Source organism: Cynara cardunculus (assembly GCF_001531365.2).
Source record: "Cynara cardunculus var. scolymus isolate 2C chromosome LG 16, CcrdV1, whole genome shotgun sequence".
In the NCBI taxonomy this organism is placed as follows: domain Eukaryota; kingdom Viridiplantae; phylum Streptophyta; class Magnoliopsida; order Asterales; family Asteraceae; genus Cynara; species Cynara cardunculus.
The window spans coordinates 19,162,587-19,181,520 of record NC_037543.1 but is presented as its reverse complement, the minus strand read 5'-3'; the positions used below and the strand labels follow the sequence as shown (position 1 = coordinate 19,181,520).

At 35.1% G+C, this 18,934-nt stretch overlaps 4 protein-coding genes across 4 annotated transcripts; 1 reads left to right on the top strand and 3 right to left on the bottom strand.

Annotated features, from left to right (window-relative positions):
- Nucleotides 1–29: 29 nt before the first annotated feature.
- On the bottom strand, nucleotides 30–6,075 carry LOC112529392 (probable mitochondrial import inner membrane translocase subunit TIM21). The gene is made up of 7 exons (XM_025140662.1): nucleotides 5,895–6,075; nucleotides 5,678–5,814; nucleotides 3,700–3,878; nucleotides 3,505–3,553; nucleotides 2,477–2,596; nucleotides 1,583–1,789; nucleotides 30–310 (listed from the first exon to the last, which is right to left on the bottom strand). Exons 1-6 carry the CDS (start codon nucleotides 6,052–6,054, stop codon nucleotides 1,631–1,633), a joined length of 804 nt encoding a protein of 267 aa, XP_024996430.1. The 5' UTR covers nucleotides 6,055–6,075; the 3' UTR covers nucleotides 30–310; nucleotides 1,583–1,630.
- Nucleotides 6,076–6,293: 218 nt separating this feature from the next.
- On the bottom strand, nucleotides 6,294–18,519 carry LOC112529074 (carotenoid cleavage dioxygenase 7, chloroplastic). Its single transcript, XM_025140148.1, has 8 exons — nucleotides 17,763–18,519; nucleotides 17,555–17,683; nucleotides 16,628–16,759; nucleotides 16,096–16,365; nucleotides 15,688–15,770; nucleotides 14,664–14,981; nucleotides 14,431–14,571; nucleotides 6,294–6,335 (listed from the first exon to the last, which is right to left on the bottom strand). Exons 1-8 carry the CDS (start codon nucleotides 18,517–18,519, stop codon nucleotides 6,294–6,296), a joined length of 1,872 nt encoding a protein of 623 aa, XP_024995916.1.
- LOC112529323 (cell number regulator 6-like) lies at nucleotides 7,291–8,436 on the bottom strand. Its single transcript, XM_025140548.1, has 4 exons — nucleotides 8,338–8,436; nucleotides 8,043–8,157; nucleotides 7,677–7,942; nucleotides 7,291–7,551 (listed from the first exon to the last, which is right to left on the bottom strand). Exons 1-4 carry the CDS (start codon nucleotides 8,434–8,436, stop codon nucleotides 7,291–7,293), a joined length of 741 nt encoding a protein of 246 aa, XP_024996316.1.
- Nucleotides 9,804–12,277, top strand: LOC112529322. Its single transcript, XM_025140547.1, has 4 exons — nucleotides 9,804–10,081; nucleotides 10,228–10,390; nucleotides 11,362–11,458; nucleotides 11,804–12,277. Exons 1-4 carry the CDS (start codon nucleotides 9,828–9,830, stop codon nucleotides 12,070–12,072), a joined length of 783 nt encoding a protein of 260 aa, XP_024996315.1. The 5' UTR covers nucleotides 9,804–9,827; the 3' UTR covers nucleotides 12,073–12,277.
- Nucleotides 18,520–18,934: the final 415 nt, after the last annotated feature.

Sequence of the window (18,934 nt, the reverse complement as noted above, 5' to 3'; positions counted from 1 at the left end):
GACAAAATTCAATCTCTTAGAAAATTTCAATGTCTCTCTTTCGCTAGTAACCACACAAAATCTCGAACCCTTTTCACTTTCATTAACGACATACCGAACGTAGTTCAGTCGGACTACGAAATCAGTGATGAAACCACCACTCAGATATCGGATGGTACAAATATCAAAAAATAGGAACAAAAGGCCAAAAACAATCATGAAAACACACAAGATGCAGCTTTCATAGAACGGCTGTTTTAGGCTTTTATATGAGTTGATCATTTGGTGCCTTTGCATATCACCAAACTGCTATTTCAATTCCATCATCTGCCTGCATAAAAACATCAATCACCATTATAACATATTAATAAAAAATTTCATTTAATTTAGGCTCATTGCAACCTTTTCTAAACCTTCATTAATATTAACTAATTCATTAATATTTTTTTTTTTTGATTAACCTGGATATCCAACCCACTATGCGAGCCGACTACTTCCAGGACGACCGCCTGCTATTATTAAAACTATGGCTTCTAGCTTTTGCTTTCCAAATATTTTTCAAAAGCCGGTTCTGCTTCTTGAGATAGCGGAAATGTCTGCATACATCTTACAACCCAGATCCTACGTCTGAACTTGTGGGATGTTAGCTCATGGCTTGCATGAAATTGGTTTTGTAATCACAAGGTAGTTTAGTTTTGATCTTATGAAAAAAACCCTGTTTGGTACGCCATAACCAGCTCATAAACTAACTTTTTGAACTGCTACTTTAAATAACTTTTCAATAAGCTCCAAGGTGGCGCCTGGTTTGATGTAATGGATATTAAGGGATTTGGATTTTATGGAAGGATTTGGAATCTTTGGTGTCTTTAGTATTCTAAGATTTGAGATGGAAGTGAATTCCATTGTTTATAAAAATTTTATAGAAACAAATCATGAAAATAATTAGATTACATTTTTATTGATTGATTATTACAAAACAAGTGTTCTAAACATGTTATAAATCATTGTTACATACAAATCCTATGAAATCCCGTAAAATACTGACCTTGTGGGATTTCAAAATCCTACGTTTAAAGGATTTCAATGAAATTCAGAGGTTTCAAATCCAGAAAATCCTTCAAACCAAACATGGGATTGGATTGGAATGAAATTCAATTCCAAATCCAATCCAATCCCGCTAATCAAACGGGACCGAAGGGTGTTTTTTTCACTTTTTTCCAATTATGACTTTTACATTTTACACAACTTATCAAAACTCTATAGTGTTGGATAATAAGATAGTTGTTGGCTGACCAGTTATCAAAACTCTATAATGTTGGATAATAAGCTAGTTGTCGGCTGACCAGTTATCAAAACTCTATAGTGTTGGATAATAAGCTAGTTGTTGGCTGACCAGTTAGTTCATCAGCCTGCGAGCTTATTAGCTAGTTTGCCAAACATAGACTAAAAGAGGACAATTTCCTGGTCTTCTTTTGTAGTGTGGTTTTCTGTGGAGTTTATTCTCTTCGACGACTCAAAATCCAATGAAATAAAGGGAAAAAAGGAACTAAACCACCAAATTTTATCAGGTCATGGTAAAACTTCAAATGGAAATAGTTGATACCTAAATGGATGGATCTCTGAGGTTGAATTGTCGGGTGCGTTTCTTTAATCAAGCAGGAATATAAGACTCGAGCAACATTCTTGATGGGGATGGCGAGTGTATCTCAACTTGCAGATACATAAACTTCCATTGCTTGTCTTCTTTGTCTTTAAACATCTCACTGAAAACCTTTCCAGCTCCATGTGGCCCTCGGATGTAAAAATTTACCTAAAATCACCAGTTGTCGATCAAGATACCAGCAAAAAGGCATCGTACATCCAATATAAAGATCGACATATTATTAAACGTCCCATCTCTAGATTCAGATCTTATAGCAAAAGAAAAATGGAAAATATCTGAGATTATTATGGACACAATTTGCAACACTGCCCTTTTTAGGTTGTGGTATGGCAAATGTAGCATTTTCTTTTAAGGAACTTTCCAAGTTAATTTGACCTTTTTTTGCAATGTCATCGTTGTAATTTATTATTGCTAGATGAGTACCCAATATCATCAGAGAAGCATAGGGGATAAACATAGAATAGAAGTACATGGATGCCCCTCATATAATTTCGTATTCATTGTTAAAACTTGTTAGATAATTTATTGGCATATTATTCATTATTACCTGGGGGAAATTTTTTACAAAAATTCGACGACATTATACCAGTTTGTGTCCATGCAAGAATAAATCTTACCATAAATGTTTCCAACATAATCTTTAAGGGGGATGATAACATTAACAGGCAAAAACAATGAGTACAATAAAAGGGCAAATTGCCTAACTAACTAACATTTCTAAAAAAACTCTTTTAGATTCTAATTTGGCTTGATGAATAGCGGATCATGTTACGAAGCCATACAATGCAATGCAAGTAAATAGACAAGGATCTAAAAAGAGTTGAAAAGACTAACCTCAACATGCTCAACACCTTCGTCATCCTTCCAAACTCTATTAGGGATTCTTTGGCGAGCAGCTCGGTTTCTGCTTTCCTGGCCATATCCAGTAATTGGTGAGCCAATTCTGACGCTAACCTGCACACAAAAATAAAGTAAGTTTTTAGGCTTCATAATGGTGATGCAATAAGATCATTGAGGTAGTATGGTATGTCTATTCAATACTGTACAAAAGGAGATATTGCATTTATTTGGTTATTTAACCAAAAAGCTACATGGATCAAGAGTAGTCTATAAACCTACTATAATCAACATAGTAGGCATGTCTATTTCCCGAGACTCCAAACACAAAGAACACCATCTGTTCTTCCCCATAATTATTTCATGAAAAAGAACTCCATGGAACACGGGTGTGAGGGTGTTTGTGGTCTAACCCCCCTCTAACATCCAAAAGCTTTTTGGCCATTCCAATTTCTAGTCCCCCATATCTAGGAATCATAGAGGATAAGAGATGAAACTTTGCATCATAAAATGCTTGAGACAGTGCTCACTGTTAAGTGATGGTGAGTTTCTAGGTCTTATGTTTTGGGCGTTCATAGATGTGAATATGTGATTTCGCTTCAATGTTTCAGTATACTTTCACTACATCACAAGGACATGCATGAGCTATGGTTTCAACATTGCCCCAAATCCAGCTGGTTTAATGAGCCAGCACACAGACGCATTTACTCGTCATATTTGCAATGCTACCATTTTAGTTATTTCATTCCCCAAGACCAAGCCCCTCCCCTTTTCATTCCTGTGTATCTTGTTTCCTACTTTCCTACCATAAGGAAAAAAAAGGATAGACATGGAAGCAGTTGGAACTCATGAGGCTTAAGCAGCTCTGAATATGTAGTCACTATGGAGGATCAGTGTTCCTCTCACAGCTAAATAGGCCAAATCTATGTAGGCAATTTTAACTCATGCTTATAGATTGTTATCATGATTTGACAATGATGCATCTTTTAGCTACAGAGAATACCGAGTTCAGACAATGAAGAAACCTGACTATCGTCTTGAATCCTTCGCAGAGCCTTGTTAAAAACCTTGTACCTAGAGAGAAGAACACAAACCAATAAAATAACAAAAAAAGTAGAAACTAAAGAATATACAAAGAAATGCTATTGTCCTTCAGAGCGTCCTTGATCCCAAAGATAATATCATTGCCTAACTATTCAATTTATGTCACCAAGTCTTACTCTTTTGGTTCAAATATAAGTTCTTTGAAAACACCATATCCTGCTGCAGCAGCAATTCCGAGCCCTATCAAGATCACGACACTATAGGAAGCTCCCTCTGTAAATGTCATTGGCTTCTCTGGTATATTGTAAGTGGGTGCATCAAAAGGGTCTTCAACAGTTGATACCTCTTTCCTAGTCTATGAAGTAAGAGGAAAAATAAAAGAGTTTTAATTCCATATTCAAACTTCAGATGATGTGCCGGGAAAAGGTAAAATTGTGTTAATAAGCACATTGAAAACAACACTATGTAAGCTCTGCTTTAAACAAACAAGACTTCTGAATAGAAGTAAGAAAATTCATCCTTCATTCTTGCCTATCTTTTGGCAACACTTCTAAGAAAGCATGAGGTAAGTGCAGAATGGTAGTTTTTTAACCTGGAGTTTTCTCCTCTGGTTAACCTGCATACTTGCTTATTTATCTGACAATCTGGAGGGCATTCATCTGACCTCTGTAGGTAAGACTTTATGGTACTAAATTAATGAAGCTAACAGAATTACTAAAACCAAAACATTATCAACTCCATCACAATCTAAATCAGCCTTTTGACTCCTACCTATGTCACAAGATAAAAGAGTTGAATGCATTTTTCAACCTTTTAAACAGCATTTACTCCAATGTTTATAGTTTTTGTCATTTATAAATCGAATAAATTCAGTCAGGTATTTTCTTGAAAATTGTATTCTCATAATCATCAGATTTTGCAAATTAAACGAGTTTATTTACACCTCAAAATGATAAAAGTTTATATCCTAGAGGAATGTAGTAACAATGAAAAGTCTTCATTTACATCTCAAAAGGTTCACTTAGCTTTTAGTCTTTTACTTTCAAGCAAAAGGTTCATTTATTTTAAGATGGATAGCGTAGTTGATACATGAAGCTCCACTCAAGCTAACACAATTTAGGCTCGATGGAATATATAATGTACTGTTCTATACATCTTCTGATAATTCCTGGCATGAGAATTCATATATCAAACAAAATCATCAGTAGATTTTGTTTTAGAGCCTAGCTGAATTGATTGCAGTGTTATATACCTAACCGATGAATGGGACTTCTTGGGGCAGATGACATTTGATGAACATTTATGATTGCCATACTTCACAAGTACTTCAAATTCACGCAAAGACAATTCTGAAGGAGAAGCATTAGACACTCTACTCCAAGTATGTAACTCATATATTTCCTTAAATCAATGTTTTCCCATTTGTCTGTTTCGAGAGGAAAAAATATTCAGCTTCCTTGTATTTAGTAGTGAATGCCCTCTTCATAATGTAGGAGAAACATATGCTAGTTTCATCGTACTTGTATATTGTGCGACCAAAAATTTCAACTTTAACTATATAACTAGCAAATCATAATTAGACCTTGACACCCACCAACCATAAAGCATTTAACACAGAGACAAAGTCATCATAGACAACAGTTAAACCACCATGATCCTACATTGCATTTTCTCATAAAATGCAACAAAGCAATAACTGCAACTCAATCTTAGTTGGTGCAATTTTGTGCATTCTAATACTGGAGTCCGAAACAAATCCCTCTTCATAAGCATTTTAACACTTCTTATACAAATATAAGTGCTCTTATGAATGAAGTATTGGGACACGGAATTTACATTTGTGAGCAGCTCCAAACTTTCAAGCTTAACAACTAAAAGCTTGTTTGGTTTAAGTATAAGAAACGCTAATTGTGCACTACTAAAAATGGCAATAATCGAAAGCTCGTCCCATTCTAATATAGATTCATTTGAAGTTGTAAAAGCAAAAGTGGTTAGCTTCTTAGTCAAGCTAGTATAGCCTCTCTCAGCATAAAGCTTTCTAAAAATTGTAAAAGACAACGCGGCAATCCAACACACCTGTTTCCAACCATTAAATTTTTACCTAAACACACAATAACGTTGGCATACAAATAGTAAAAGAATACATAATCTAACCTCTGAAGCATTCTCACTTTTTGATCGTGAAGCTCTTGATGCAAACGATCTCGTTTCAAAAGAACTCACCTTACTAGCTCCATTAACCCTAGAAACATGAAATCTTGACTGTAGAGAAACTAACGAGCTGAAATATCCTGCAAAAATGTAAAATAATAACATAATGATTTTTTCATCAATGTAGAAACACAAATCAATTACTTATCGATACACATACCAGTTTCTCTTTTATTCCCTATCCCCAAGTCGGCGGTGAACCGCCGAATGGCGGTGGCAGTAATCGGTGACGATAGAGGTGATCGGTACGAGGGAACAGACGACGATGATCTACATAAAGCACGTAATTTGTACAAAGAACGTGAAGAAGATCGAATCATGATGCTGATTGCTCTTGAATAAAAAAGCAGGATCGATAAACCCTAATTTGAAATTTGGGGGTTTTGTCAAATTTGTGTTGTTTTTCCAGATATGAAGTAAAGCCGGGTAGCGGGGCGGGGAGTGATCCGATCCATTTTAACTTTTGTCATGTATCATAGTTGCCCCTTCAACTTTTATCTTTTTTTATAATAACCCCCCTCAATATGCATTTAAAAGTGTGATCACTTTTTCTAAGAGATTATGATACTGTTTGTTTTTTAAGAGATGCTAAACTCTTATTGTACTTCTGATTGACAAAAAGTGGTGTTGAAGTTTGATAAAGAAAACAATAACAAGTTGTTTGACACTTGTTGAATGGTTTGGTGTAGAATCATTAAGTGAATAGACTAATTAAGAAGCTCGTATAATATAGTGCAAAATGAAATATAATTGTTTGGTAATTGTTAGAATGAAATTATGGCACTGAAAGGTTAAGAGATGCCCAAGATATAAAATCATTCAGAGTGTCTTAGAACCATTAAAAACAGACATTTTTGTTTCCAAACAAGGTTCACCTTTTAACGATTCAGAGACTGTCTCTTAATGGAACTATTATAAAGTAAATAAACAGTCCCTAAGGTTGTTTGTTTTTGTAAACTGATAATCATCTAAATTTAGTTAAATTGTCCATTCTACCCATCAAAAAATTATAGTATCAAATTATGGATAAATTTATACAATTTCACATATTTATTCATCATCATTACGAAATTTACATCTAAATTATATAATTACTATTTATTTAAACGAAAATATGTCATTGGCAATATTTAACACATATAAATTATATTAAAATACATCAATTGAGAGAGGTGGGGATTGATTCGTTAAGGATCAATTCAGAGAACGAATAGATGAAGGTTAATCGACCGAGAAACATCATTGCTGATGGTCTAGAGAACAATAATAGACAAATAAGATGTTTGTTTACCTCTTACCAGATAAAAGACACGATAAAACACAAATCAGTTTTACACCTTATAAAATTATAAAGAGAATCACAATAAAAACAACAGCAAAAGAGGAAAGCTTTTATGTTCCTGATTCTGCAAATCAGTCGAAACCACAAGAATCCTAAGTTAAAATCAAAACTGGATCTCGACTCAATAACTTCTAATAAAAGTTTGAGCAACAACTGCTTTTCCGGTAAGAAAAATATAGATTTTCGTTATGATATTCATATCGAAAGATCCCGCTCATCTTTCAATGACTTGAAGCTCCATACTCGTATCATCTTCGCTGTTTCTTTGAGGAGAGGAAGAATAAGATGAAGACGAAGAGGTGGACTCGGCATTCGTCTTGTTCTGTTCGATGGCCTTCATCTCTTGAATACGAGGCGGACTCACCAGGGTATCTTCGACGTTTGCAGCTAAATGCATCTTCATCTCGCGGTGCTCCTGGCATATTGCACACCAGTGCAAGCAACAGTGCACCCCACAAGGATCACAAGGCGAATCCTATACAAAATGTACGTTAAACCATGAACTCTAAAGTGTATGTCCCACTTAGAATTAGGGTCTAGATATGCACGATCAAATTCAAATTACAAATCAATATCATGCCTATGAATGTAATGTAGTACCTTTAGGTGATATTTACGTTGAAGCGACTGTCGTGCCATGCCGGTATAAATACCGCACATCCACCAAGCGAAGAAAAGGCCCTCAGTAATCAGACACGATGTACTCGGGTCTATTCCAGGGACGAATGCAATGATTGTAGCAAGAGCCATGCCACCTTCTACACATAACACGTGACACATACATGCATTGTTGGAGGGGATCTCATCGTTCAAGTTCTCTATGTTCCGCCCAAACAAAACACATGGACAAAACAATCCAGTCATGCCTAAAAAGACCCATAGAGCATTCAAACAAACATCCATTGATATCATAGAAACTGAGTTGTTAATGCATAAATATATTAGCGACACAAGATTTGTACTTACAACTATCAGGATCATCGGCACAGCTAAATATTCCAGTTGACCAATCTTCATCGGCAGGTGATTCATATGATGCCGGTAAACTCTGCCCACATTCTGGGCATCTACGAGCATGCAACTATCAAAATGACACCAAGTTTAGCAATCCCAAGTTTATCTTGTACCATCAAAACTGAAGATATATGCATGGACATGTGTGTGAATATATATATATATATATATATTTTATATATATATATATATATGTATATGAGTGTGTGGTATATAAATATTGATGTTGGTGATAGATTAAAAAGACCTCGTGAATATCGATAGGTTGATTGAGCTCTCCAGGAGTGACATCTTGTAACGAGGCTTCTTGCTCCCTTGTAAGCTTCACATAAGACTTTTCTCCCATTTCTCTTTATTCTGTGTCTTCAAACAAACGAAATATTTGTCTTTTACTCGTAAAGTTCCACCAAAAGTTCGTGCACAATACAAGTGTGTGTTTCTCCGTGTGTGTATATATATGTGTTTATTCTCATCCTTACATTTCTTGTTCAAGAGAGCAACTATCTCTCATTCGTCAAAACATGTAATAACCGAACTTCATCTTAATAACGAATTTAAAATCTTAATTTAGACATTTTTACGACTTAATGAAAAAACGTCTAAGTAAAATCGAAATCATTTAAGAATATAAACTATGGTCTCAATAAGTGAAAATTGGTACGTTTCATTTTTTTTTATTAACCTGGATATCTAACCCGCTATGCGAGCCGACTAATCACAAGGCAACCACGTGCTTAGCAGGTAGGCCGGAGTCATCGCATTTGAGCCTCCGTGGCCACAAGGAGATTTTGGTTCCTTCTTGGATTTGAACCCGTAACCTCCAAACACATTTGACCTTTGGAGTCAAGCTCAAACCAATCATTTTTGGTACGTTTCATTTGTCACGTATACATACCATTTTTCTATTTAACTTTTTATAATATGAATGGTGTTATAATTCTCATTTGACAAAAAGTTTAAAACGTCTCCATGACAAACACGTAGCGCTTTTAGTTATGGGATTGTATACTTACATAAATAGTCAATGGTTCGAGTCTGATAGATACAATGTGGAAGTTGACTGTTGATTAGGCACTTTGTGAGCATTATACTTTTAAATGAACCAGTTATCGGACTTTTGAGTACTTGATTTATCATTGTTAATGATCATGAGGCCGGTGGTGGTGTGGATCGACTTGGAATGGTCGACCGTAAACAATTTTTGCACAAAAAAATGTTTAAAATGAGTTTGAAAATGTCGTTTTTTAAATAATGAGATGAAAATATATGATAAAAGGTCAATGTTTTTATTTGGTATGCAACTTCAAATAATCAATGCATGTATTTATATAAACCAATTTTATAAAACATGAAAAATATTAAAATCAACCACAAGGGTGGTGCCTGATTGGTTTGAGTTTGGCTCCGAAGATTAAAAGCACCAGGAGGTTCCATGTTCAAATTCAAGGAGGAATAAAAATCCTCTTATGGCCACGGAGGTTCAAATGCAGTAACTTCGAACTATCTGCAAAGCAGGTGGTCTTCCTAGGATTAGTCGGCTCGCATAGCGGGTTGGATATCCATGTTAATAAAAAAAATTAAAATCAATTTTGAATTAATGAATATCATATACAAATATTTGGACTGAAGTGTAATTTTTCAAACCTGAAGGACTTTTCAAGAAAATAATCCCCAAAAGCAAACATTATCTTGAATGATGAACACGAAGTCTTCGATTTCATCAATTGATTTTAAAATATGGGAGGAGGAGGAGGAGGTGGAGCAATACCAGCACCGGCCACCACCGCCAGCAACCACCGCTCACCACCACCACCACCGCCACCACCACCATGTTCTCAGACTGTTTCACCTTTTTCTTCCAATTTGTATACTGAAAATTCCGATTTTGTCGATGAAAGTGAAAGAAAAGCAAAAGGGTCTTTAAGTAAAGCCATCTTTGGACCTGTACCTTCTCAAACTGAAGTTCAAAACGCCATTTCTGATCTTCGAAGGTAAGCTTTTTACCCATTTAAGCTTCCACACACACACACACACACACACACATATATATATATATATATTATGTATATGTATATATACATATACATATACATATACATATGTAATGAACATGCTGCAAAAATGGTTTTGAAATCAGGGTGATGGATGGAATTTGTACAAGAAATTCAGAAAAAAATGGAGTTGGGAAAATAAGTTTGGAGCAATTCCCATATGATTCTTCAAGAACCCTAATGAGATCTTTGGGAGAAAAGAGACTTCTTGATGCTTACCATCTGCTGCAAACTGATGCTTCAGTCCAGGTGTTCAATAAAACCTTATCCTTTGAATTTGATCTTTGCGACGCCTTTTGCCGTCGCTGCATCTGTCGCCGCAACTTACGTCGTCAAAACTTTTGAGAAGTTCTTTTTTGTGACACCGTAGGTGTCGATATTTTTGGAAGAACATTTTCATGACGTGGTAATTTGAACAAATTTTAGGGGTCGTTTGCTAATATAAAATTGGGTAAAAGTGCGGTTTCGATACCGAAATAGTTGTGTACCAAATGTTTTGTAGTAATTGCTTACCGAAAAAAGTACCTTAGTTGAATGATCGTCTAACACACCAATATTCATGGTTTTTTTACGGTTTGTAATTGTTTTTCATGCACTATAACAAAATCAGGTTTATAGGACACTCCCAATTTATAAGTGTCCTAATAGACCTCTTTATAAGACTTAGTTTTATATGACAAAAAAAATAAAGCGTCATATCTAAAGACATTGTAATAAGTTTATATGACGTTTTTTGACGTCGTAATAAGTTTTTTAGGACACTTTTAATATAAAGCGTCTCATTAGCAACTTTATATGACACTATTTGAAAAACTGTCTTATAAAAACAAATGTCCTATAAAAAGTTGAGTTTACAGGACACTTTCTCAAAAGTGTTCTATAAAGTTGCTAATGCGACACTTTGTATTAAAAATGTCCTGAACAACTTGTTAAGACGCTAAAAAGCGTCATATAAACTTATTACAACACCTTTAGATAGAAAATTTTATATTTTAGTCCTATAAATTAAGTCTTATAAAGTGGTCTATTGGAACACTTAGAGATTGGGGGTGTCCTATAAACTCAATTTTGTTGTAGTGATGTATTGCAAAGCAATAACGGTTTGTAAGTTATGTAATGGAAGTTGTATTGTCGTTCTAGATTATTTGTTATCTTCGATCTAATAAATTGTACTTACTTTTTTACTAAAATTCAATGTAAATCGGTTATGAATTATGCAGAGATTGGTGGCATCATTATCATCCGATACGGAGGTGTGGGATGCGATCCTAAGGAACAATGCAGTTCAAGATCTTCAAGGCTTGTTGCCAAATACAGGTTTTGTTTTGTTACCTCTTCGTCAATTAATTAATCAACCCGATCTGTATTAATTGGTACAGATATATATATATAAATATATATATACACAAATAGGTTTGGTTCTGTTCAAACAGGTGGTTGTCTTGAGATTAGTTGGCTCGCATAGCGGGTTGAATATCCAGGTTAATCAAAAAAAGGTTTGGTTCTTTTGGACGGACCAAAACGAATTTAATGACCATTTTTCATTTACTTTAACCATAATTGTCGCCCAAATAGACCGAATCATGATTTTTGCGACGGTTTGATTTGGGATGTCGCAAATGATTGTTTGGTCTCGCAATGAACATTGTGTTGGTGACGCAGGAACCAAAGAGAGAGCCACGAGCAACGACGAGGAACTCGACTCGACAACCGTTATCGTTAAGTGGATTTTTGCGTTCATGAGATTAAAATTCATGGAGTTCATCGAGAAATTGGAGGTTTTCGTCATTGGAGCAGTACAATCTATGTCAAAAAATGGGAATTCCACATCAAAAGTTGATGATATGTTGGAAGAGAAAGTACGATCTTCGCTACTTCTCTCCGTAGTCGTACTCTTGGTAGTCGTCATCACAAGGAGCATGGAGACATGATCGATCTCCGTTTTTAATCAAAAGTCGGAATAAAAAATTCCAATATGGAGTTTAGAATGACTTTGTTCGATTAGAAGTTACGTTAGTTTCTAGTTGGTCGACTTTTGTTTCTCTCGTTTTCGTATATCAGAACGTGTGCTGAATGAGTTGAAAATAAAACGAGTGTATACAGTATAGTCAGAGACAGATCCAGATTTTTTTTCCACTTATGACAAGAAATAATTATCGTGAAAAGTGAACTAAATATTAATTATAGTTAAAGGGTGTCCAAAAAAATCTTTGGACCGCTTAAATCGTTGTTCAGAAAAATCACGGTTTGAGCGGTCGGCGGTCCGGTTCAATCTGGAAAAAAGCTAAACCGTTTGGTCTGGTCTATGATTTGAACATTTTTTGAGCGGTTTGGATCGAACCAACCGCCATATACACATGTATTAGTTATATATTTTTCATGTTGTAAACTTAACTTTTATAGTCCAATTAAAAAAATATGTCAAAAACATTACGTTTTTTGTTTTTATTTCTCAATTATCAGTGTTTCCTAAATCGACAAAATTACAAAATCTGTCAGAAATCATTGTGATTATTATGTAATTTTCAAGTGAACGAGCTTATTATCTCATTTGACTATAGACTGAATTTGGTTGATGCCAACGGTTACTTACCTATAAGAGATGCTCGTATAGCATTGGTCTGTGACTTACTTATGTGTTCCGTCACAATAAATGGTAAATCGGGCCTCCATCGACATCTCGGATGTTTTATGCCATTTCAAGGGTAAACGTGAGTTGATTAAAGCTATGTTTTTCGTTTTAACATTTTATAGTTTTATTCAATAACTGTTTATTCTCACTAGGCATTAAGTCTAACACTTTTTTTTTTGCAAATGACATGTATATCAGGTACCGTTAGCGGTGGGGATCCTAAGGCTCTAGTGGAGTGGGTTGTGCCGGTAGAGGCATTTTTTTTTATTAACCTGGATATCCAACCCGCTATGCGAGCCGACTAATCCCAGAGCGAACATCCGTTTTGCAGATAGCCCAGAGTCACCGCATTTGAACATCCGTGACCACAAGAGTGTTTTTATTCTTTCTTGGATTTGAACCTAAGACCTCCAAGTACTTTTAACCTTCCATTATAATTGTAAACTTATATTATTTCCCCTTTTATTGGATGATTATATTTGATCCATTATTTGTCGCTTCAATTTTACATGTTTAAAATTGTCTCGTATATATTTTAGGTGTGTTACAATAAGGCCCCTAAAGTGTTTAAGTGATGGTTTGTTAGCCGCTTAATAAGCTCATATATTGAAACTCACAACTTATTCGTGCAACTATATATGACTGTTTGGTAGTGACTTATTGATACAAAAATGACTTATTCAGTAAGTTTTTAGCAGACTTGTTCCTGACATTTTATAGGCTCTGTGCGAGATATAAAAAAGGGCACTCGATATGTACGAAAACTCTTCAATATATTGTTTTTATCATAAGAAATAGCAGTAAATTCAAAAAAATAATAATACTAATAGTTCGAAGGACGACCCTGTTTTTAAGAGAGTTTTATGCAGAAAGCCAATTTATTTTTCCAAAAACATGTCCCTCCCAATATTTCCAGACAGATTAATCTACACATATAACTTTATCCATACAAGATGTAATCAAAAACCAATCAAACAACCCCTAAGTGTCTTAGACTTAAGTTTATACGATATAGAAAAGTATCATATCTAAAAGCTTTTAGATATGACACCAATAAACGTTCTATAAACTTAATTTAACACTTAAGTTTATAGAATGTTTTTGGATATCGTAACATGCTTTTTAGAATCTTTTTAAAAGTAAATTGTCGTATTAGCTATTTTATACGACGTCATTAAAAACAAGTGTCTTTAAAAGATTGGTTTATTGGACACTTATAAAAACTATCATGTAAAATATCTAATACGAGACTTTATTTTAAAAAGGTCATAAAAACTTATCACTACACCTACAAACGTCCTATAAACTTATTGTAACACTTTTAGATACGACACTTTATTTTTGTCTTAATACACTTAATTTTTTTTCAGAATCCTATAAACCCAATTTTGTTACGATACAACCTAATAAATACTATCTTTATATAAAACAATAAATCCACTAACAAAATCTAACAACCGAATAGAATGGATGTGCTAATAAAAATGATACAAAAACACACTGCATAACATTTACACTACCAAACTGGTCAACTTTTTGGCAGATTTTCTACGGAATTCAACGAAAGTTGACTTTTTTGTTGTCTGTCGGAAATCCATCAGTAATTTTCTGACGGATTTTTCCGCCAAAAATACCCAGTTTTCTAGTAGTGTTGTATTGTAGGAGCCCAAAAACCATGAAATCCTATAGGAAAATTCAAGTATTTTGGCACTTCAAGTCTTGCCACAACTGCATTGGTCTCCCCAATCTTCTTTGCATCCAAAATCACCAGATAGCATTGTTGTTTTGACACTGCATACTGCAAATAATTTGTCATTTAATTAAAAATAATAAAAAATAATTTAAATTTTCATTTGGAAAAATGGTTTTTAGGTCATTATGATCATGTACCTCTACCACAAGAAGGTACCCATCATCTTCTTTGTTTCCATTCGAGACGAAAATGGGCTCACCGATGAACCGTCGGGCGCTCGTTGACCACGTGTGGGTCGAATTCGTCACCGTGTCGAACTTCACTACTGTATCGAATGGAAAATGCGGAAGTTCCCGACGAACACCTGAAGATGTCGCCGCATACACGTACTTGTTGTTGCTTCCACCGAAATCTTGATTGATAACTGGGAAATCGGTTGCTTTTTCCCATTGTGTGTTTAGAGGATTCACACGACATTTTTTGCAATTTCCGTTTGCATCCAAGTTAATCGAAACCTGTGTGTCATAGAACCAACAACCGGTACTCAGTCTGATTAGGTCAAGTTCCAACTACAAAGACTATGTTTGATAAACTAGTTGATAAGCTAGTTGTTAGCTAAAAAACTAACTATTGGTAACAAACTAGCTGATAAACTAGTCAAATTTGGTAAGAACCAGTTGATAAGCAAGATGACAATATAAAATGATCTAAAAAGATAAATTAAAATATTAATTAGAAAAAAATTAAGGGTATAACCTAAAAAAGTGGAAAAAACACCATGTTAGCTTATTAAAACCCTACTTCAAATAGCATTTCAAAAGATTAGGGGCTGTTTGGCAATTGCTGAATGATTTGATGTAGAATGATTAAGAGACTTTCATGATATAGTGCAAACTGAAATATAATTGTTTGGTAATTGTGTACAATGAAATTAGGGCTCTTAATGGTTAAGGGAGATCTATGATACAAAATCATTCAGAGGGTTTTAGAACTACTAAGAGGTAGATTTTTTTTTTTTTTGCCAAACAAGATTCATCTCTTAATGGTTCAGAGGTTGCCTCTTAATTGAACTATTAAGAGGTAAACAAACAACCCTTTAGCTTATAAGTTGGAATATGGCTTATCACACAAAGCTTTTTTCAATAAGATTAAATAATAAGTATGCTTATGGTCGACAAACATAGCCAAAAAAACGTTTTTACATCTAAAGAATATCGAAACCTGGATTAGATGAGGCAACAAGTTATTTTCTCCGTCTGCGTTCATCATTGACGGATCCAACTTGCCACTTTGCCAATCGTATCCTGTTACGTAAATCACCATTCGGTATCAGTAAATCGAAGATTCTATTACTATCCGTCGGAAAAAACCTGTCAATAATCCGTCGACAATTTAATGGTATTTTCAAGATAATCCGTAGTCCCTTATTTTTATTTTTCAAAGTATGACGTGACGGTGTCGTATATCAACTGCTGATGGATATCACCGTCGCTAGTTTTAGAAATCTCCGACCAGATTAGTTCTGTCGGTAATCCGTTGGTTAGTAGACATTGGCAACGGATTACCGATGGCTCACACTGTCGGTGATACTATGTTTTCTAGCCGTATGAAAAACAATAACTTGATTACCGAACATTTTCTGAAAATTGAACCATTTATACGAACAACCACTCGCTTGGATCTCGATCTGCACGTTTCCGTCACCATCTTTGTGTTCGAACGAATTTCCGACATGAAGAACCCACATTTGAGAAGGAGCTTCAATGGGGATTTTCCAATCTCTCCCTGATCCTTCATCATGAAAACGAGGAAGCATATATATTGGAGATGTGGATTTGCTAGGGTTTACAGATAATGCTGATATCATTGGAGTAAATCCACATACTGCTGCCATTGATCCTGCGATCATATATTTAAAAGTGTTACAATAAGTTTATAGAGTGTTTTTTTTTTCGGAATCGTAACAAGTTTGTTAAGAGTATCATATGTTAAAAAAAATCCAAATAAAATAACAGTAAATAGAGATAATGAATCTGTAATTCTCATTAATCATAAGCCTTTTTTTAATATAGAGATGAATTATAAGTAGATAACTACGAGATATGATCAGTTCTAATCTAACTTATGATATATCTATCTCTATAAAGAGGATTATATATACCAAGAACGTCGAGTTTGATTCGGTTTCCAAACAAGATGTAATGAGAATCAGTGAAAGACCAGTCGTGGATCATTAGATGTTCTGGGATCTTGAATTCTTTCTTCTCTACCATCTTGAAATTGCAATCGAACTCTGCAAAATAAATTAATCAATATTTAAAATGTTTTAATTCTTAAAATAATATGTATCATACAAAAATAGAAAATGCTGAATCGTGGGTGTTTAAATCAGATTGTTTACATATCTCTGAACTAATTTTATGGGACGGTGATGCGTGAAGATAACAAATAGCTTTAAAAGGAAAAATAACATCAAAATGGAACCAACTTAACTTTACCCTGTTTCCGTTTTAAAGTTTACGTCATATTTTTCGAAACCAAAAATTACTTAGCAGTAAAAAAAATCAAATATTTAAAAACATTACAATAAGCGATAGTTAAAAATTACTTGACATTTTTTTCTCTTTTGAAATAAAGATTGTATTTTATGAAAAGGAGTAAACAATAAAATCAGGATTTTGGCAAGTAAAAATGTCTCATTCATACAAAAATATAATGACAAGGACATAATAATTATTTCGTTAAAAAAATAAAGACAGAGAGAATATATTATATGATTTATATATGTTTTGAGAAACATAATTTAAAATACACATAAAATTAAATAAATCTTTAAAAAAATTAATTTAGAATTTTTTTATGAACCTGAATATCCAATCATTTATGCGAGCCGACTAATCTTAGGGCAACCATCTGCTTTGCAGATAGCCCAGAGTCATCGCATTTGAACGTTCGTGGCCACAAAGAAATTTTTATTCCTTCTTGGATTTAAACTTGAAACCTATAAATACTTTTGACTTTTAAAACCAAACTCAAACCTATCCGTCACTACTGGTTTAATTTGAAAATATTTCACACACAAACTTACCGTAGAAGGTGAAATTACTGCGTGGGAGGAGCATATCTTCTGCATTGCATGACATCATAAGAAGTCTATTCCTCGAAGAATCAATCTTGTAATGCGACAACAGCCGTTTGGGTGGCATCTTGAAAACACCTGCGTACAAGGATTCTTTTTTATTAATATTTAATTAATTAATTAATTATTATATATAAATATAAATCAATATTTCTACCATATAATATTGGCTTCAATATGCTTGCAGCAAGATCCAACAGCCTTCCACCACCCTCCACCACCGCATCTCCGTCGTCGGACCTACATGATCCATCATCACCGTTGATCAGATCAAACTTTCCGATCGTATCCAACGATCCAGATTCAATCTCGTAAGGAGCACCACCTTCCCACAAGCAAAACAACCGGTCTCCCCACTTCAACACGCTCGTGTTAGCCACGTTTTTCATCACTTTCGTGTTTCCGATCTTTTTCCCGTTCTTCAGCACCGAAAACGGGCCACGGTGGGTGAACCGCCACTTGCCGGTTTCACGGTCGTGCTCCTCGGTCTGCGCCGTGGTCTCAATGTATCGAGCCATGAAGGTGACCTCACCTTTCGAACCATCGATCGTGAACGCTCGAAGATATCCGTGGCCGTCTAGCGGGTGCACCGTTGAGCCATGGTCGTCGCGAAACAGACCCGGACCAGTCAGATAATACGTGCCGAGTGGGAAATTTGCAGGTATGGAGCCTTCGCAAATGCGTAAGCTGATGGGATTAGCAGTTTCTGATCGTTGGGAAACAAACAGAAACTGGTAATCCCAATAAGCTGCGACTTTTTCATCTTGAACGGAAGTCGAAACTTCTTGAGTTGGTATGGTTATGGAAATGTTTCGAGGGACACTATCGGGGAACGAGATCGCCTGAGGTCGTCGCAGTTTGATCGCCGGCGACGACGGTTTCAATGGGATGAAATTGAATGTTTTGGCCTGCATTTTGGTGGGGGGTGGGGGGGTTGGCGATGGCAGATTTAAAGAATTACTAGCAAGTAGCAATGTGCAAAGATTTATATATATAGGAAAACACCATGGAAAGGTGTCTAAAATTTATGTTTAAATAAAGGGAAAATCAACAAAATATTAAAATATACCTGATATATTGACGAAATAACTATTTTTTTACGAAATTGCCAAAACGACTACATGGATCTCCCTTGGGGCGATCCATGACCATGGGGGCGATCCCCTTCTTTTCTACCAAAAAAGTACAAAAAACAATTAAAAAAAATCATTTTTGGTGGGTCCCACATACATCATTTTAGGGTACAACACTATTCACTTCGTTTTGCGTGGATCTACCCCGGGGGCGATCCACGTCACCCAATCGCCCCCCGAGGATGATCCGTCCTAT